General features: G+C 40.1%; 1 protein-coding gene across 1 annotated transcript in view; it reads left to right on the top strand.

Annotated features, from left to right (window-relative positions):
- Nucleotides 1-21,872, top strand: part of LOC144491556 (receptor-type tyrosine-protein phosphatase gamma-like) — a 711,057-nt gene that overhangs the window by 635,619 nt on the left and 53,566 nt on the right. The window contains exons 14-15 of the mRNA XM_078209530.1: nucleotides 2,982-3,073; nucleotides 18,398-18,489. Coding sequence (XP_078065656.1) covers nucleotides 2,982-3,073; nucleotides 18,398-18,489 — 184 coding nt within the window. The remainder of the gene's footprint in view (nucleotides 1-2,981; nucleotides 3,074-18,397; nucleotides 18,490-21,872) is intronic.

Raw genomic sequence — 21,872 nt, 5'->3', positions numbered from 1 at the left:
GGTCTACTCCTGCTCCTATGACTTATTATCTTATAAAAGTAAGATGGAGCAACAATCAGAAAGAAGCAATCGCCAAGCTCATCTTTATAATTCATGAATGACAATAATGCATAGATCCTACAGATCTGAATGCCTGCAGTGAGTGCACCTTTAAAGTCTGTTTCTAGTCATGTCAGTCAGTTTCTGAGGCCAATCCTGCACAGTCTTACTCAGGATGGCAGATCGGCTGTCCTGTCCAATTAACATAGCATCAGGATCCCAGTAACATTGATTTGTAATTCTTTATGAGGCACTCACTTGTTCTAGGATGATGCCTTTGGTGCATTTTCCAGTTAACCAATTAAAATGACAGTTACCTGCCCCAAGCAGAAATGTGTCGATTTTTGATACTTTAATCATTCGGCTGCCCCCTCCATGGCAAGCGGGCTGGGTTAAAATTGATTCCTTACATTCGGAGGACTTTCTTGCACTCATTATTTTTAACAGACCTTATTGTAAACCTATACCAATTGTTTAAGGCCAGTTCTTTAGCTGAAAACTAAATCGATTGTGATTGAAACTTAATTGGCTTTTAAAACTAGTCGAGTATTAATGAATGTAATTTTACTAATACATCCTAATTCACTTACATTTTTGTTACAATTTGCAATAATATTTCCAGTTCCTAATGCAATCTTAGAAAATAACTAAATACATTATAATTGCCATAATTAATTTGATGATGATCCTGTAAAAGTTCATAATTCAAATACTTTATTTAAATCAAAATAAATGCTACATTTGCTCTTTTTTCAACTAAAAGTCAGAATAAATTTAAACGTTACAGGACAAATCCAATCTGGCTAATTACTGTCCTATCAACCTATGCTGAATCAATCACCGCTGCAGGCGTTCCTCAGGGCAGTGTCCTAGGCCCAGCCATCATCAGCTATTCAACAATGACCTTCCATCCAACAGACGGTCAGAAGTGGGGATGTTAGCTGATGATTATACAGTGTTCCGTACCATTCACAATTCAGATATATAAAACAGCCTTTTCCCCTCGTGCAGCAAGACTTGAACGACACTTGGGTTTGTGCTGATGCCCACACAGACAATGAACATCTTTACCAGGAGAGAGTTTAACCAACTTCCCTTGACGTCAACAACATTACCATCATTGAATCCCCCACCATCAACATCCTGGGGGTTGCCATCAACCAGAAACATAACTGGGCCAGCCACGTAAATGCTGTCACTATAGGAGTGGATCAGTGGTTGGGAATTCTGTAGTAGGTGACTGATCTCCAGACTGCCTGCCTACAACCTTTCCAGCATCTACCAGGCACAATCAGGATATGGCTGTTTCTCACTTAACTGAATGATTGCAACTCCAACAACACAAAAAGCTCAGCAACTTGCAAGGACAAAGCAGCCCATTTGATTGGTACACTATCCACTAGCTGAAACATTTGCTTCTGCCACACTGGTGCAGCCTGGCTAATGCGTACCCATCTGCAAGATACACTGTAGCAACTCCCCAAGACTTCTTCAACAGTAACTCCCAAACTTGCAAACTCTACCGCCTAGAAGAATCCGGAAGAACAAGTACAGTAGGTACATCATCACCTCCAACTTCCTCTTCAAATTACAGGCCATCCTTTCTTGGAAATATCATCTTCATCGTCAAAATCCTGGAATTCCCTTTCTAACAGAGCTTCACCATACAGACTGGAGCAAATCAAGATGGAGGTTCACATCACCTCCTTCTCGAGGACATTTAGGGATGGACAATAAATGTGGACATTACCCGCATTGTCTGCACTCTATGAACGAATAATAAAAAAATAAGCAATTGAATCTGTACAGTTTTCAGAATACTGCAGTCACAAGCATGTTTGGAATTGGTATTATTTATTCCTATGTACACTGATAACCAAGTATTTTAATGTTCTGCATGATAAAACCGAATAAGACACCCACGAATAATCAACGCCTTTAGCTGTAGTTGAGTTATGGTGAGTGCCTTAATTAGCAGACAGTAATTACTGCTCAGCAATTATACAGTGTGAGATCCCTCTGTATAACAGAACAGTGCATTGGAAAAACATTAAGGGCATTTCTTCTTTTCAGGGTGAGACCAGTAAATTTACATGAATCAGGAATCGGCAACGTTAGGGCTACATGCTGGTGCTCCCAAACGGTTTATTAAGGGCATCATTGCAGCATAATAATCCTTTTGTTAAAAGCCCCTGATGAACATAGTAGTCCCTCCTCCTGTCACAAGCGCACAGGGAGGCTCATTTGATATTCAGTTCCAGCCCAAGGAAAGTCATTAAATCAGATGAGCAATGACGCTGGAGTTTTAGAGTCCAGCTTCAGTCAACATCACCATGCAAAGGCTGTTCACAGCTCTGTGTGATTTTCTTGTCCGTGCCTTCTCAATGATGACCAATTTGTGTTCGTTACTTTGCATCAAGTACAGGTAAAATATTGGGAGGTTTGTGGTTCCACACATCTTTTACTGGCAGAAACTGTTTTGCTTGAATCCTCCTTTGTAATGTGATATTTTCATCCTTCTTGGGCCCCAGGCTGCTTTTCAGGCCATTTAGGAGCATATCTATTGATTTCTCTTTCTCAGCAGCTGTAATTCAGTTTTGTATTATTGTTCCATATGGCCTCAGAGTAAAAGACAGAGAGCTTATAATGTTTTATAAAACTTTAACTTAAAATAAGATAGGTGTGTAACTATGATAGGTTTTAAAACTAGTGGATATTGCTGTTGCTGCACTTCAAGGACAGAGAAAGAATTTAGATTAAGTCATTTTAATTCTTGGATTCATCAGAAATCTTAGAATGATTAACAATCAACCACAAATTCAAATAATGGCAGTGTGCCAGGGATTTATTTACAAGCACCCACAATATCAAAGACTTAAATTCTGGTCCATGCACACAGTTTTCCAGAGTTATAATAAGCACATTGTTTATTTTCTCCTCAGAAAGTGTTTTCAGACAGCACACTTCTATGTGGAGGATAGCAGTTCACCACGTGTGGTTCCTAATGAAAGCATTCCCATTATCCCAATTCCAGGTAAGTCAATTATTCATTATTTCTCAAGATACTTTTTTGTAAATGTTGAAACACAATTTTTGAATGCCATTTCGTTCGGGTTCATATTTACACAACTTAAGCAATATATAATAAAAATATCCTTTCAAGTTAGTCCTTACTATATCTATGATTGTCCAAAGTACTTTGTTGAAGAACCAGTCTATGGCGCATTTATACTTTGCAATGTAATAATAAACTTAGGAATTTATTGTAATTTTTACTAACTCAAAACATGGGTAAGATGGAATGGCTTTCACGCCTTATACTGAAAATATCACATTTTGATCAAATGTTTAGTTGCTATGTCGGTCTTGCCTCAAGTGCATGATTTGTGACCCTGCAAAAAACACAGAACCATTGATTCACACAAAGTTTTAGTCTGAAATCCTAATGATTTATAATTGCATTACTTAACCTGGTTGGTGGAGGGAGGGAGGGAGGGGGGAAAGGCAGCTGATTCCAGAGATATACGACAGATTTTGCCTATATTTGACCCACAGAGAATGCAAGGACGATGTGTGTATTCAAATGAATGGATAATATAGGACATAAAAAGTAAGATTATTATATTCTTGGCAAGAGGATTGTCGCAGAAATCACTGGATAGACTGTTAGTGTTTTCTACAGAGGAATTTGAAAATACGACTGTTTTTGGTCTAAAATATTACTAGTGCATAATGTGCAAAGCTTTCAGTCATTAAATTATATTTCACTTGATTCGAGTTTCATCCTAGTTCTTATTACCTAACTCTCAAATGCTGAGAACCTAAATGTTGCTAATTTACTTGTCTGTCAAATATCTGTTGACAGGAATGATAAGACCATGTCACAAAACATTGATTTGATACCAGGCAGTAAGAATGCAAGCATACATTTGTCATGCAGTTACACTTTGCTTTCATCAATGCCCTTTCACCATAATGCCAGGAGCATTAAGGTTAAAGACCTGTATCTGTTAATCCTTAGATAAGGAATCAAATGTTTCCCCAGTTAGTTAGTTGCACACTGTCTCTTAAGATCTACTAGAATTCTATTGAGCAGATAAATTTAAATAATCTACTTTTTATGATTTTGTTTGCAGTGCCACTGTAGCAGAGGTGAATCCTTCATGTTTTATTCTTCTGTGCAGTAGTTAAACAGGCTTGCCTGGATAAATTATCTTCATCGACCTCCTGTCACGGGTTTTCACTGGGTGCTGTTGATCACTGTCTTCTGTTCATTCACTTTGAATAATTGTCCCTGTCTGTCTATTGACAAGTGTACACATCAGGCCCTGAGAAGCAGATTGCAGATGAACATTAGGTTCACTTTGACAACAGAACCTCATTGGACAACAGAACCTCATATTGCTGCAATTTTTTAAATTTTGTTTTTAGTTTCCTATGTAATTATTTTAGTGCTCTCCTGATCATGAGATGTAACCACAAGCCTTTAGCTTTGTACAGATATTTTGTATGGAAGCAGAAATTGTGCGTTTCCTTCAGCTGATTCTCACGATTTAATGATAGTGAAGCAAAGGGCTTACAGACATATGAGCATACAAAAATGATGTCAGGAGAAGACAAAATGGTCCATTTAGCCTGTCCCACACCACCATGGTGCCTTCAGCCTCATGATTCACAATATTCCTCCTCTTCATACTAACCAAATAGTTACTAAAACGCTGGCAGCTAGAATGTTTCTTGATGTTGCTGAGACAGCTATTTCCTACTTTTCATTCATCTGGCCACACAGTTCATGGACAATCTTGATGACATACTATAACAAAGCACTGAACACCGATCAGATAGTTTTTACTCTGACAGGGGGAAATACTCAGTTTGTCCAGGTGTATGATAGAATTGGCAGAGGCATCATAAAATCTATTCTTCTGGTTTGCAAAATGCAGAACGCAGGCTTATAAATTTCAATAGAAGTTTTGATTCTTGGTAGCTTTAATATTCAGTTTAACTTCCATGTAAAATTTACATTTGTGTCAAAAATTGGGTGTGCAGGGAATGGTCCCTGCACCTGAATGTATAGGTCCGATGCACACCTGGGCCTTGTTATCAAAATGGGCACAGAATTTGAGTTCGTGTTGAACTATTTTGCATCTGAAATGATGCATTTCAGTTACAATGACTGGCTCAAGAAATCAAAGCTTTCTTACACTACAGCTGTAAAAGTGGAGAGGGCGATACAATAGTGAGGTCTTCAGGATTATAAACGATTATATAGAGGTAAATTGTTGTAGATTTTTTTTTCATCAGTTCACAATGGGAGGATCCAAATGTAAGACACTTACAAAAAAGAATTAAACAGGAGGTGCTTCTTCACACAAAAGGTGATTAGAATGTGGAATTCTTTGCCATAGGGCGGGATTTTCTAGCCACGCTCAGCCCAAGACCGGAAAATCCCACTCGAGGCCAGTGGACTTTTGCATGGTCCTGTCCCACCCGCTATGATTCCCGCGGCAGGCAGAACAGGAAAATTCCACCCTTAAACTATTATTGAAGCAGAACCCTTGTATTTAAGAGTAAATTAGCAGCTTGAGCAAGAGGGGAAAGTTGGATTACATTTGGACACTTTTGAAGAAAACATTGACTGTCATACCAAACAACTTATTTCTGTGCTGTATTCATCCATTATTATAGTTTTCTCTGCATTACTGTTTAGAGAAGACATCTATCATTATTTTCCATTTTTCATTCTTGAATATCTTTTTGACATTAGTTAAAAAACACAAAATTCTTATGTTGATTATTATCTTCATTCTTGATTATTCAATGACCCCTTAAAATCTAGTTGTGCTTACCCTTAGATTTTCTTATTTCAAAATAATTTTCCTTGCAACATGTTCTGAAGTGTTTTCCTGGCCTGTTGCAAAATTTGCGAATTTATTTAAAAGCTAACTTGGACTTTCTGTCTGAAATTCAGACACCCTCTGCTCCATTTACAAATCTTTGCATCTTCATGATTATTTGAATATGATATTAGCAGTAATGAAGATTTGCAACATTGAGGGCTGTTGGCAGACAACACTCATAGAATCATAGAGATATACAGCACAGAAACAGGCCCTTTGGTCCAACTTGTCCATGCCAACCAGGTTTCCTAAACTGAACTCGTACCTTTTGACTGCCCCACAGATCCCTTTTAAATCTTTCCCCTGTCACCTTAAACATATGCCCTCTAGTTTTGGACTCCCCTTCACTGAGGAAAAGATCTTGGCTATTCACCTTATCTATCCCCCTCATGATTTTATAAACCTCTATAAGGCCTCCCCTCAGCCTCCTAAGCTCAAGGGAAAAAAAGTCCAGCTTATCCAGCCTCTCATAATTCAAACCTTCCAGTTCTGGTGACATCCTTGTAAATCTTTTTTGCACCCTTTCCAGTTTAATAACATCCTTCCTATAGCAGTGTGACCAGAATTGCATGCAGTACTCCAAGTGTGGTCTTACCAATGTCACCTAAGTTGTAACATAAGTCCCAACTCCTGTATTCAATGCTCTGACCGATGAAGGCAAGTGTGGCAAATGCCTTCTTCGCCACCCTGTCTACCTGTGACGTCATTTTCAAGGAACTATGTACCTGCACCCCTCTGTTCGACAACACTCCCCAGGGACCTACCATTAACTGTGCAAATCCTGCCCTGCTTGGTCTTACAAAAGTGCAACACCTCGCATTTATCTGAATTAAACTCCATCTGCCATTCCTCGGCCCACTGGCCCAGTTGATCAAGATCCCATTGTAATCTGAGATCCCATTGTAATCTGAGATCGGGCGGCACGGTAGCACAGTGGTTAGCACTGCTGCTTCACAGCTCCAGGGACCTGGGTTCGATTCCCGGCTTGGGTCACTGTCTGTGTGGAGTTTGCACATTCTCCTCGTGTCTGCGTGGGTTTCCTCCGGGTGCTCCGGTTTCCTCCCACAGTCCAAAGATGTGCGGGTTAGGTTGATTGGCTATGCTAAAATTGCCCCTTAGTGTCCTGAGATGCGTAGGTTAGGGGGATTAGTGGGTAAAATATGTAGGGATATGGGGGTAGGGCCTGGGTGGGATTGTGGTCGGTGCAGACTCGATGGGCCGAATGGCCTCTTTCTGTACTGTAGGGTTTCTATTCTATTTCTATTCTATTCTATTGTAATCTGAGATAACACTGTCCACTACATCAACAATCTTGGTGTCATCTACAAACTTAGAAAGTAACACAGAACCTTGAACATAGCTGGATGTCCGTTCTAACCCACGGACACAAGTTTAATACCTATCCTTTTTTAAAATGAGTTGTTTTAACCAAAGATTGCTTTGGCGGAGATGGTCTTGCCGTTTTTTGTTATTTTACGTTGTGGAGATTGTCCCATAAGAGGATGAGCTGGAGATTGCTCCTCGGCCTCGACCAATACCCAGAGGATGTGCCTGAAAGAAGTACAGGGTGGTCACCTTTCCAATTTTTCAGTTCTTTTCTGGGGACTGACCTTGACTTCTGATGATTCTTCTACACAGCATTGCCCTTGAAATTGGAAAGAAGTTGCCTCTTTTAGGGAAGGCCTGCAGGATTAAGTGCCACTCAGACACTTAACTGGACAGTGGGGGATCTTCCCTGGGATCAAGAACCCCAGGGACAGTGATCCCGTTAGCCAAGATCTGCCAACTAATCAGAGGGGCGGTGCCTGTTTCCAACATAACATCCACCTGAGCCCGAGTATCACCGCTGGAACCTAGGTCACAGGTGGCTGATGGCAGGAAGGAGTTTGCAATTTGGAGTTGTGGATGAGGAAGGTCGGCATCAAGGTCATGGAGGTAGTTGTCGGCAGTTCCACCCCCATCCTGATGTCAGGTCCCTCAATCAGAGCCTTTGAAAGTGGGACACCCTGGGAGCCTGCACATGGATTTGCTTGTCAAGTTCATCACATGCCTAGTTCCCCAACTGCCTTAGTAGCTGAATTTGTAGCATCGCTGGCAGTGAGGCCCTTAACTGAGCATTAATTGCCCACTTGAGAGCCTCAAAAGGTGACAGGATAGGGTGGCAGGCCACCCTCCCACCTGATTAAATAACCCCTGCTACCTAACTCACCAAGGGCGATGCAATTAAATTCCATCTGAAATGTGGGAAGTATAAAAACAAAACCACATCCTGCCAATCTATTGATAAAGGGAAATTCCACTATTATGCTGATGTCTTTGTATAAACAGTTTGTCAAATGAGCCAATACAGCATTCCTAATAAGAAAACAACCGAGTAGCACAAGGCAGCAGTGTCAGCTCAAGGGAGATGCATTCAGGCACTGGCAACAATACAGTCACATTTTCAAAGCTACAGCACGCTTAATTACCTGACAACCTTAGAGTCAGTAGGATACAATCCAACATTAAGTATTAGCCAATAAATAGTTCAGTTTGCAATATTCTCTGTATTTTTATAACCTGATAAATTATCTTGCTATGCACACTATGATGAAGCACGTCCAGCTTCAGGACTGTTTGGAGGGAGCAATTCAGCTATTGAAACATGGCAAAATATTTGTCAGGGACCTTTGAACATTAGTAGATCAAAATTCCTAAACCTATCAGAAATATTAATCATGTTGTTTCAGATAGCACCATATAGTTCAGTTTTATTGGGTCCAGCACATGAATGGCTACTAGCCTATTCCTTAGTTGCCCCTCTTTGCTTTTGAAATTTAGCGCTTCTGATTATTTTCATGCAAGAACTTAACTTGCTGTTGGAAGGAATTACAATAAATTGAAACAACTTAACAACATCGGCCATAGATACTTCCTTGTCTTCCACCATCGTGCTCTTAAGAGACTCCTTGTGTAAAAGGCTGTGAAGAGTCAGCCTGTAAATTTGTTGCAAGTGAGGACATTTCAACTACACTTTGCAGAGAAAGCTACAACCTAACAGTCAAAAGCTCTTACAACATTTATTAAGAGAATCCTCCTGTTTTGACTAGTCTCCAGACTCCATTAACCGATCTTTCTCAGCAGATGTATTAATACAATACATTATGCTGTGTTTGTCTATGCAACAGCAGGCAATGGGCCTTAAGGTAATTCAATATCTATGAAGTGTTTCGATAGGTTTCAAAGAAATGTGAATGTGACAAAAATGAGTAGTGTTAGCTAGCAGCTTGATTCTTTAATTATAGTCACGGTATAAAAGAAAGCAAGAAGCAACTATACTCATAGAACTTGCACCCCAATCTAAATCAGTACTATAGACCTGATTGCAACTCTCACTGAAAGCCGTGCGGGTGAGGAGTTGACTGAAAGCCGTGCGGGTGAGGAGTTGACTGAAAGCTGTGCGGGTGAGGAGTCGAGGTGGATGACCAACTGTCTGACCCTCTGCAGTCTTAGGCACAGGAGACTTCAACACCTGAGCTTCATCTGCACAGCCACCATAAGACTCGTGTCCAAAGCTGATGGAAAGCATTAACTGGCTGCAGCAGGATTTTGGGTGGCAAAGAGGCTGCTGCCGGGCTCCCGAAGAAATGGTCTTGGGACTTGCCATTAAGTGGGTGGGCGAACGGTCAGGAAAGTAGGGAACTGGGATAGAATGTTTTACTGCATCTGGATATGTTTATTCGGAATGTAAAAAGCAACGGGGCTGGAACTCTGGGCTTGTTCTTGATTGCACTGTGCTTCTTATCACACAGCATCAAAGATGTGATTTTGCAGAGGCCCATTCAAATAATGAATCACTTGAAACTAGAAATGGAAAATATAGATGCATTCATTTTTAAAAATCTCTGGTCAAAATTAAATCATATAGTTGTCTGTAAATTAAAAAAAACAACTTAATCTGCCTTATCTACTCTATCTACATCAATGGGGATGAAGTAGAAATGGTCAAGAGCTTCAAGTTTTTAGGTGTCCAGATCACCAACAACCTGTCATGGTCCCTCCTTGCAGTTGCTCTAGTTAAGTAAGCCCACCAATGTCTCTACTTTCTCAGGAGACTAAAGAAATTTGGCATGTTCGCTAAAACTCTTACCAACTTCTACAGATGCACCATAGGAAGCAATCTTTCTGGTTGTATCACAGCTTGGTATAATCCCTGCTCTGTCAAAGACCACAAGAAACTACAAAGGGCCTTGAATGAAGCCCAGTCCATTACTCAAATTAGCCTCCCCATCCATTGACACTGTCTATACTTCCCCCTGCCTAGGAAAAGCAGCCAGCATAATCAAGGACCTCACATACCCCGGACATACTCTCCACCTTCTTCCATCAGGAAAAAGATACAAAAGTCTGAAATCACATACCAACTGACTCAAAAACAGCTTCTTCCCTGTTGCCATCAGACTTTTGAATGGACCTACCTCACATTAAGTTGGTCTTTCTCTAGCTATGACTATACATTACATTCGACATTCTCTCCTTTCCTTCCCTATGTGCGGTATGCTTTGTCTGTTTAATGCGCAAGAAACAATAATTTTCACTGTTTACTAATACATGTGACAATAACAAATCAAATCAAATTAAATGATGACTTTAGGAATCTACCGAAACAATTATTTCAGCAGACAATCCTGTTAACAGATGGAAGCCTGTGTATGATTATTATGATTATAATCAATAATCATTATGATTATTGAGCCAATAACTCGAGAGCAGAAATGTAAGGAATGAAGGGAATTTTTTTATGCAGAGGATTGTAAACACATGGAACATCCTGCCAGAAACCGTTGTGATGGCTTTTAAAATTATGAATATTTGAAAAAGAAAAAAATAAAAGGGACTAAATAGCATTCATTCAGAGTTGGCACAGGTGTCATGGGCCAAATGGCCTACATCTGTGCTGTAAAATTTTATGATTCCATCAAATTTATGACTCCAGTTGGAATGCCTGAGTATGTGTCTATAGATCCATTCTCAGTGTATTCCATGGGTAATTTCTAACATTGTGCTGTTAATTGATTCACATGTGCAACCATAATTATTTCCCCTATCTGGGAGCTGCATAATCCAAATGTGCCTTCAATAGAATTGTGAGCTCCAGATGCCAAGTGCAGCTGCAATGATTAGTTTCTAGAGAATCATAATAGGGATGCTAGATGAATTTAACAATACATTGCATCAGCTATCACCAGGATAAGAATTGCACAGAAAGGATTTTAAAACGCACACAGTGGGGGCAAGAATTCGACATGAGCTCCTCTCCCATTTTCCTACAAAGCATAGGCATTAGGCCTCGGAGTTTCATGTTGTGATCGGCTGTGCCCAATCTGGACCAAAAGCGTGCCAGATGCCATATTAGCTCAGCTGACCTTTTAATGACCTAGAGCAAACACCTGAAAGCAGCAGGGGCCTAATAAATATATATAAATGAGGCCCTGTGCCTTATTAAGGGCCCTTCTGACAATTGAACTCATGCTAAAATTTGCCCTCAAATTATTGGCAGCAACAGTCGGGATGGACACTACAGCAGTATTGTTTAAACTAAAGGAACCCTGGGCTACGTTTTAGACAAGCATTTGGTTGATGGTTTTCTCCAGCAACTGATCTACAATACCTACCTCTGACTGTAATGGCTGCTGGAACTGAGCAGAAAAATTGTGGCAAGTTATTTTCTGGAGCTCCAGGACAATCTCTGTCTAAGTACTTATGCACAAAATTTCCTGGCAATATGGGCAACAGCTCAGCCAGCCATTGATTCTGGGGAATGTGCATGAGAAAGACCTGTCGATCGGTCAGCGTATCAAGCCAGAAAGATAGCCTGTGAGGGGGAAAAGTCCAATTTGCGGCGGGCATGAATCGGATCGCTGTTGCTGGCAAAACAGTGCCGGTACGATCAGGGGAAGTGCAAAACCAGGCTCGAGCCTGATTTTTCATCTCCCGCCCCACCTTACCATCTCACCTCGCTGAAAGTTGGGTGGGACGGGGTCATAAGTTCGAGGCCTTAGAATTGTTTTGGGAAAATTCCACCCAACATTTTCTTGAGTGTAACCCTCAGCAGATGTATCTTTCTGATCTAGGCTGCCAATTAGCTAATCAAGTTTCCCTGGTCAAAACTTTCCATAGCCTGATTGCACCAATCTTTTTGCATGACTTGAATCAACCTCACAGTACACTCAGTGATACGGTTTAATGGATCTTACATGTGTTCTATTTGTTCTCTGCTCAGCATATTCTTATGCCATTTGTGAAAAACCAAAATTCTTCTTATTTTCTCATTTGTATGAATAAATTGCTGAGGAACAAAAGCGCAAACCACCATCCAGAACAAAACAGCCCACTTGATTGGCATCTCATCCAGCACCTGAAACATTCACTCCCTCTACCACTAGTGCAAGGTATCTGCACTGAGTACTATCAACCAAATACACTGCAGCAACTTGTCACAATTTCTTTAACAACACCTAACCCTGCAACCTGTATCGCCAAGAAGAATAAAGATGGGGACAACATCACCTGCAAGTTCCCCTCCAAGTCGCACACTATGGGTGGGATTTTATGGCCTTGGTCAACAGAGATTTCCATTGTTGGACCCTAGCCTGCGCCAATTCCATGGCAGGTGAGGTGGTAGAGTTCCAGCCTAAATTAATTTGCAAATTCATTGCCATTTCTTCATTGTTGTTGGGTCCTGGAAATTCCTATCTAACTGTACTGTGGGAGTCTTTTGCCACATGGACTATAACTGTTCAAAAGCAGCTCATCACCATCTGCTTGAGGGCAATTAGGGATGTTATGTTCCAGAAAGGGTGAAGGATAGTAATGGATCCAATCTCAATTCAGTCTTACATTTATTCAGAGTGAAACATTACAAGCATACACCCCCTAATTCAAACATACCACAGTTTCAGTGTTTCTTCATATTTGCTGAAGTGAAACCCCAATTCATGCTCTCCACCTCCATAGTTAAACACAATTGATATCGAATTAACAAGGGATGTGAAAGCAATGCTGACTTTGCCATTGATGCTCACACCCCATGAATGAATTTTTTAAAATGCCTTAATAGAGGTTTAACTATAATTCCATTATATTGCCATAAAATGTTTCATTCAGAATTGAATTTACTTGTTTCATCATCACAGTTGTGTTATTTTCATATGTATTACTCCCAAAAAATCCAGTTTCCTCAAATAAGAACAGTTTAATATTAAATAAATCTTTTAAGTTCTTTATCCTACTTTTAGAGCAAACATGTAACCTTTCATAGTGAACCAAATATTGGGGGTAATCAAACTAAGCAAGCCTGGTATAAAAGGAGACAGAATGGAACCACAAAGCAGAACAGCAGCATCTCGAGAGAAATAAGATTAGAATTTGCTTGAGATCTCTGATAAAGGATCCTACATTCTGATGAAGGACTTCACCTGAAACATTATTGGCTTTTAAATATTGACAGAGGTACACATTCCAGCAATTTCTATTTTGTTTTCATTTCCAGCACTTTTTAAAATTAATTTGGTGTGATGACACTGATCACTTAGAAATATTGAATTACAATCTTTTTTTTCACATGTGATTTGCTGCTCAAATGCTAATAAATAATATTTGGTGTAGTGATTTGAATTTGTAGGTAACCTTGAGAGAAACTTCTGCACAAAACATAGGGGTGAATTTTACATTTTGAACTCAGGAGTGCTGCCCTCCTCCCCATACATGTTTAAAATCCGACATGGTGATGATGGGTCACCATAATGTAGAAGTGGATGGTCGTCGAAATCGACAGCCTGCCTGACATTTTGAAAATAAAAGCTAATTAACAAGCTATTAAGCTCGTTAACAATGCATTGAACTTGAATTTTATGTTGCTCATTTTTCACTGGATGCATTTGAAAGATGTTTGGACTGACATCAGGTAAAGTGGATGTGTTGCAAAGGTGGATATGAAGGTTCAGTGAAGGACTGTGGCTGCATTCAGCAGAAGACTCTGTTGCTGAAGTGTTTCACTGTGGTTTAATTTTGATTGACTATAGTTTTCAGCCTGCATTCGGTCATTTTCCCAGGGAAGGGGGCATCCAGAAAGTGCTCTAAATAAGTTTATGTACTGCAGTGTGCCCCATGGGAATGGTATGTTCTGTAGGTGGTTCACCCTCCAGTGACGAGGAGGAGGACAATTGGCCAAGACAGGTCCAGCAAGCTGTGCAACTTGCTACAGAGCAAGGAGCTGTGGAGGACAGACAGCAACATCAGACAGGCAGAGGTAAGTGAGAGCATTGCCCTGGAATCCATGTATACAGGGTGAGGATGACATGTCTCCAGATGTCCGAATGCCAGTGCCTCAGAAGACTGTGCCTCTCAAGGGAGACAGTCACTTCCCTGTCTGACATGTGGACTGGGGAGATTGCTTCCAATTGTGTTGGTGGTCATCCAGTAACAGTGGCTTTGAATTTTTTTGCTTCTGCATCATTCCAGAATTGTTACTGGAGGAGGAGGCCATTTGGCCTATCGTGCCTGCACCTGCTGTCCAAATGAGCAACCCACTTCGTGCCATTCTCCCGATAACCCTACACATTCTTCCTTTTCAGAAAACAGTCTAATTCCCTTCTGAATGCTTCAATTAAACCTGCCTCTACCACACTCCTGGGAAGTGTATTCCAACCCCTAACTACTAGCTGCATAAAAAAGTTCCTCCTCGTATCTCTTTTGCTGATTACTTTAAATTCACGCTCTCTCATTCTTGATCCTTTCACGATGGGAACAGTTTCTCCCGGTCTACTCTATCTGGAGCCCTCATGAATTTGAATACTTCTATCAAATCTCATCTGTTTTCTTTTGTATAAGGAAAGTAGTCCCAACTTCTCCAATCTGTCTTCATAATAAAGTTCCTTATCCATGGGATCATTTTTGTGAATCTGTTCTGCACCTTCTCTCAAGTCTTCACATCTTTCCTGAAGTGCACCATCCAAAACTAGGCACTAAACTGCAGCAGAGGCCGAACTAGTGACTTGTACAAATTCAACATAACCGTCCTGCTCTTGTCCTCTTTGCCTCTATTAATAAGGCCCAGTATGGTATATGCTTCATTAACTGCTCCCTCAACCTGCCCTTCAACGATTTATGTACATATGCACCCAGGTCTCTCTGCTCCTGCAACCCCTTTAGAGTTGTACCCTTTATTTTATATTGTCACTCCATGTGCTTCTTATCAAAATGAATCACTTTGTATTTCTCCACATTAAACTTAATCTGCCACTTGTCTGCCCATTTCACTAACTTGTCTATTAGCCTTTGAAGTTCTACACTATACCCTCCTCGCAGATCACAATGTTTCCAAGTTTTGTATCATCGCAAGTTTTGAAATTTGAAATCAGAGGAACCCACATGAATACAAACTCCCTTAACAGCATGCGTTCAACCCAAATGAAAACCACATGCATGAAACAATAATGCAGCTGGAACATCATGTGAAAAGAACAATTACATAATAATTTTCATAACTCTCAAAACTGAACCATCAAGTGTGTGAACCCATATGTGACTAATGTGGTGTTTTGGTAAATTGTTCATTGGTGCTGTGCCATGGTGTTCCCCAACCCCCAGCCGCCAGCTGACCCTTATGCCCCTTTGCATGGGATGACTTTGGCGGGCATCCTTTGGTTGCCAGAGGTAGTGAGCCTTTGGTGTGATGGGAGTCTCCTGTTCAGTGGCAGGAAGCTCAGCTGTTGTTATGGTACTCTGAAGCTGATGCCAAATGGGGAGCAAGACTGTGATGCTCCACACTTGAGTCCTCCTCCTGCTCTTCCTCCTCCTCCTGCTCTTCCTCCTCCTCCTGCTCTTCCTCTTCCTCCTGCTATTCCTCTTCCTCCTGCTATTCCTCTTCCTCCTGCTATTCCTCTTCCTCCTGCTCTCCCTCCTCCTCCTGCTCTTCCTCCTCCTCCTCTTCCTCCTCCTCCTGCTCTTCTTCCTCCTCCTGCTCTCCCTCCTGCTGCCAATGTTTCAGCTGTGCAGGAAACAAACAAGAATGAGGGACACCATAATCACTTGCGATTAATTCAGAGAGACACATTTCCTAAAAATACACACTTAACATTGGGAGATGGAAACCAGGATTTGAACTTTAGGCCCTTCAACATTGAGATACATATTCCTCCTCAAATTCGGCAAGTCCCCAAAGTCAAAAGCCATCAATCCCACCTCCCCGCTACCTTTCCCAGTTTCCAACCTCACCTCCTCTTCTTCAGCACTGTTTCCAGACGAGAGTTATTCACTCTTTAAAATCTCACCACCCTGAGACCATCCTCCAAGCTCACTTAGTCCAATCATGAGACTCCGTGATATGCTGCCAGCTCCAGAACTTCCTGCTCTATCAGGATGAAAATGGTCATGTTGGCTTGACCGCCTCCAGGCCTGGCCGTCTCTCTAGCATTGTTCCTTCATCTCCTGCAAATAAAAAGGGACAATGTAATGAATATGCTGTGCTAAAATCTAATGTGTAGCCAATATGTCCTTTGTCGGAGGTTGACACTTCTCAATGCTCCTTGCTAACTAACAGATGATTTAGTTATAATCTCTCTCTCCCTCCTCCCCCTCCACATCCCCTGAATCCCCCAGTGCTGTGGAGAGTTGTATGTCTGCTACATGCCACCTTGTGCGTTTGGCCATGACACCAGGCAATCCCTCTCTTGACACATGACACATCCTCATACCCTTCCATATAGATCCATCTCTGAAATGGTTACATATTCACCCTGGCAGATCAGAAAAGGTCATTGGGCCTTGTACGGCACTATAACCAAGTCATTTGGATGACGCCCACGACTTGACTTAAATTTTGTCTCGCTGGGAGGTCGGCAGGCTTGAGGATCTCCCACCGATTGCACACAGCCTGGAGGTAGTCATCTTCAAACTACGGGGCCATCCTTGGTCTGGGCCAACAGCTCTGCTGTCTGCCATATGGTGGCCTTTTAGCCTCTGTGGAGAAACAAAGAGAGTTAAAGGATAGGACTTGAGTCTTTTTTTAAACACTTATTCAAAAGGATAGTGGGACATATATGTTTAATGTTAGTTCCTACCTGGAGAGTGTCCTGATTGCGACAGTGCTAAGGTGAGTTCTGAAAAATTTAATAACAAACTCTTACCTGCTGCTGCTCCAATAATTTAAAGATTTCACACTCTTTGGGGTCAAAACTTCTGTCTGAAAACCCCGTGCCAGGATCCCTTTAAATGGGTAGCCATCACCGACTTTGGGTTCGCAGCCTGCTGTCTCTCTCCCTGGACATCATACACTGGAGGCCCAACTGGGCACGCTGCCCACCTTTCAAGGTAGTTGGGCAGCTTTCTGCCTGGCAGCTGTTAATTGCTCACAAGATACTTTATTCGGCATCTTTAAAAGGCAGTGGTGGAAGTCATCTGACCTCGCACTTGGTCAAACTCCAGTAGCACCTCCCCCCCCCCCCACCCACCCCCCACCCCCCACACACACAGTGATATGAAACAAAAAATTTGCCCCATAATGTTTTCAAATCTGTCAGTGCTGGTGATTGTGGACCCTGTTCCTCAGAGTTTAATTTGTATTGTTATTTTTCTTCCTGTTTCCAGCGTCCCGAGCTTACCCTATCATTCCAATGCTCACAAATCCTTGATGTTTCAAATGTCAACTATGAAAATGGCTTTAACCTTTGCAGAAAGCCAAATGGGAAATTTTTACCTCTAATTCCTCTTTTTAATATCTTACAGTACATTTTCTACAAAGATTTTATTTTTTTTAACATTTGACGCTAAGGCATTGCATTTATCTCCTTGTAAATCCAGTCTTTCCCTCAGTTTGCTTTTACGGCTGAAACAATAAAATGGAAAAAAATTAAGATAGATAGAAAATTGTGTTAAACTGCACCTACTGTTTTTATTTTTTCATTTGTGCATTGGTATCCTTTACATCCAGTAACTTTAGTTCATACTTCCGTTGTACTTTTCTTGCTATGTTATCCAAATTGCACTAAATATAATTCTCTGCCTCTACAATCAGAGCATAGTGTTAAATTATTTAGAATATACAAAAATTGTTTGTTTTGTTGTCACTGAGGAAACAAAGCCAATATTGGGTTTATTACCTCATGTTGAGCTCAGGTGTGCTTTTGGTCTCAATATATTAAATAAATAATTAAAGCTCTCCATTCCTACCCAATTGCATTTGTTAAAATGTAATCCCAGAGTAATTCTGGTTTGCCATATGTGTTGCATTTTGATTAGTTTTCTTCAAAGCTGATTTATGTACATCAGTTAGGTCTGAAGCATTTTTTGAGACTTGCATACAAGTAACACCAGTTCAGCTTTTTGCACAAAAATATATTAATTGGACCCAGCTCATGCATTCTGCTGTAATTGTGTTAGTTGCCCAGCAACATCTTTATTTGTTCTTTCCCTTATAGATGATATGGAGGCCATTCCAGTCAAGCAGTTTGTAAAGCACATCAATGAACTATATACCAATAATCAACATGGATTCTCTGAAGAATTTGAGGTAAGTTACTGTTGCAATAGTTCCTAAATTTGTTAGGAATGGGCTCCCTTTTTGCCTCTGTGATGATTGTTGGGTAAATCAGAGATTTCACTATTCTGTACTAGTTGATTGTGTAATGTCATTTAAATGAAATTGTGCAATGGAAGCTAATGGCTAAAACTACGAAAAAATACAAGTCCAGTACTTCCATTTTAACCTATTTGTCAGTTGTAATATTTTATACCTTCCTGTTCCATCAGTTTGTTACTTGTCCCACAGTAATTCATGGGATTAATTAGACAGTGTGTCTATTTCCTTGAAATTCTATAATTTCACTTTGGACACTTAAAATTATGTGGAAATTACAGAAAACAATCCTGGATCCTTCCATGTATATGAGGACAAAAGTATACTGGATGGAATACAATACTGGGAAAGTGTAGATTTTTTTAAAATGGGAAACTATAGTTTGGATTTGGTTCAAAAGGCACTTTAGTGTTCCTTGCTGTCAACTGTCTGTGACTGCACAGTTTTTGCATTTCCTGCTCTAGGGCTGGAAAATACTGCACTGGTTTAAGCACAGCATATGTCTGCATCTTGGAGCACTCTCATGAAGAACTGTTGCTGAAATTCGGATTGGAGTGCTGCTTGTTCTCCTGCATGTCATCCCTTTCAAGATTCAGAGAGCCTCATGATATCCACTTCCTGCATTCTACGATGTGATCTCTTCCAGCTGCTGTGCTTCATTGACTGTTTGTGTATCTTGTAAAGAAAATCCCCATATTTTAATTTTTTTTTAACCTCTTGAGCCTTAATGGTAAACTTCCAAGACCATGCAAACCTTTCCTTTCGAACAGCCGGACAATCCAGACCTGGATTGGTCCGTGAGCTCCCAACAGTAGCAGCTCTTGGTTAATTTGCAAGGAGGCATGCTTCAAAGAAAGAGCCCTTCTCAAATACAAGATAATTTTACCTTTCTTCCCTCCTCTAACTGAACCAGCAGAGCTGAGCCAGCTGAGCTGGGCTAAGCTCCCCTTGGGCACTTGTCACCTTTAGGTATAGTGATCCTGACATTCTGTTTTTTCTTTCTGCATTTGCTAACCATATGCCCATATTCTGGGGCATGGTACTAACAGTGCTGTCAGAAATCTCTCCATTCTTGTTGTGCACCATTAATATTGACATACAATTCAGAAACATTTTTGTTCTTTGTCATTAAACTTATACTATTTAGTGCATTCAAATGAATGCTAAACTGCAGCATTTATCCTGTTTCACTAATGGTATTAGAAGATTGGAATTTTAAATTTAGAAAGTCCTGTAAATGGGGACTTTTTGACAATTGCTAATAATTGGTTTTGTTCTGTTCTGTAATAATATGAAATTGCAGAATCTCATTTCAGAAAAAAAGATCTGCCAATGTGAAATACATTTTTTTCACAAATCATAAACACAGTCCTTAATGAGTCCTTAAATGTGCTCCTCGCTCTTTCATAAACAATTCACACTGCTATAAATTTGAATATGGCTGAATTAGAGATCAGAAGATTAAAAGGTGATGGAGCACAACAGTCATTTGGATTAATGAATTCATTTTTCATCACACATCTTGATTTGTTTATTAGATGAAATTATTCCACAGTATGTTTAATGGTGTAACAAACAGATGTGATTAATAGCAGTGGTCTGCCAGATCATGAATAATAGATTTTGACTGATTTGAATTAGATCATCTTGATCAGAAGCAATTCTCTTGGGGCAAATGTTTGTCCTACGTACTGTCAACATAGTTAAAGGCTTTTATCTCGACTCAATCATTTAGCTGATGGTTTGTCAATGCCAGTAACTACCTAACTGCACACTTCTGCTTTTGTTGCAAATAGCCAAATGTCAAAGTGGTGCACTTACTGCAGAATAATGTACTGTATGTGTACTGTGCAGTCATATTTACAATGAGATTTGTTGGCAAGCTAATTAAGTCAGTTAGATCCAACATACTTTAGACTTTATTTATTTTCAGGTTTATTTCTTTCCTTGTCTTACCTACTACCCACCTTTACAATCACACCCACCTTTACCAATCAAACCCACTTTAGGTCCCCACAAACATTTGTTGAGCTGGGAAGGCAGCTATAGAGACCCAAGGTGAATCACTGACTGAATTTCTTGTTTCCCCCATTGCCTGGCTACCTACCTCCTGAAGAATCATTTGAAATTGGGAATTTGCCATGCTGGAGAATTCTGGTTGCAATCCTACCTTATTTTCCCTGAGTCTGTAAAATGTTAGTACAACAACTCAGTGTGTTGCTGGGCTGTAAACTGCATCTTTTGATCTAATTCTTCAAAAAGCTATTTTCTTCAGGCTGCTTCATAAAAATATTTTTAATCAGTCTAAAGGTCAGTTCTGTTGTTAACAAGCAAGTGCTTTATTCTGAGGTTTCAATCTAACTTTGTAGTGTGAAAATGGACCATCTTTACACTGCAGTACCTGAGATTCACAGTCAATTTTGTTTTTCAGTTGATATTTGTATAAGTAAATTAAGGTTTTTAGAAAGGGTTATTGATCCGAATAGAGCATTACATTATGTCTGAAGCTTTATACATTTCTTTTGCCAAGTGTTTTAACATGAATATGGGAATATGATGTTGTTAACTTTCTTGTTCACTGAAGTTTGGGCTGTTTTACTGGGTTTGTTACTGCAATTCTAATATCTGGTGAAACAATGTGATTTTCTATGCAGTATCTGTGTAAACTGCAGAATTTGAAGTATATATACCTCAAATTCTGCAGTTTATGTGATATTGCATAGAAAATCACACACATGTTTACATACAGTCATGTACCATGTTCTTCAACATCTGAAATTTGTGTTAGAAAAATAAAGATTAATACACCGTTCTCAAAATAACCTGTCTTTTTATATAATATGATGAGAACAGTCTCTATAATTCACTGAGAGTAAACTGCAGAGCATGAGGGGAGGGAGAAACGAATAGGCCAGAAATTCCACAGATGGCAGTACAGAACATATTAGCAGTCAAGATCATATTATCCTTTTGTGCACCAAAAGCTTATTTAAAAATAATTAATTTTCAATTGGCGGTAAGTTAGTTGCTGCTACCCAAGGTGATATTTTTCACAACCTGTAGTATATTTTTTCTTCTAAAAGCGTAAACAGGTCAAGCAGATATTTGTTATGAAATAATTCATCTCAAAGAAGTAACTGTTTGAATAATATCATCACTCCCAAAACAAACAAGTTTCATACTTAGCAATCGATCAGCTTATAACATAAATTCTTCTGCAGTATGTTTTCCCCTAGTATGTGTAGATGTCAGTACTAAATTACTTCATTGTGAGGTCTGATAGCAGTAATTACTTTTCAAGATCTTTCCCGCAAAAT

The sequence above is a fragment of the Mustelus asterias genome, chromosome 3, assembly GCF_964213995.1.
Source record: "Mustelus asterias chromosome 3, sMusAst1.hap1.1, whole genome shotgun sequence".
NCBI classification, from domain to species: Eukaryota; Metazoa; Chordata; class Chondrichthyes; order Carcharhiniformes; family Triakidae; genus Mustelus; species Mustelus asterias.
The sequence above is the reverse complement of the archived record's forward strand: the minus strand, read 5'-3'. Positions and strand labels throughout refer to the sequence as shown.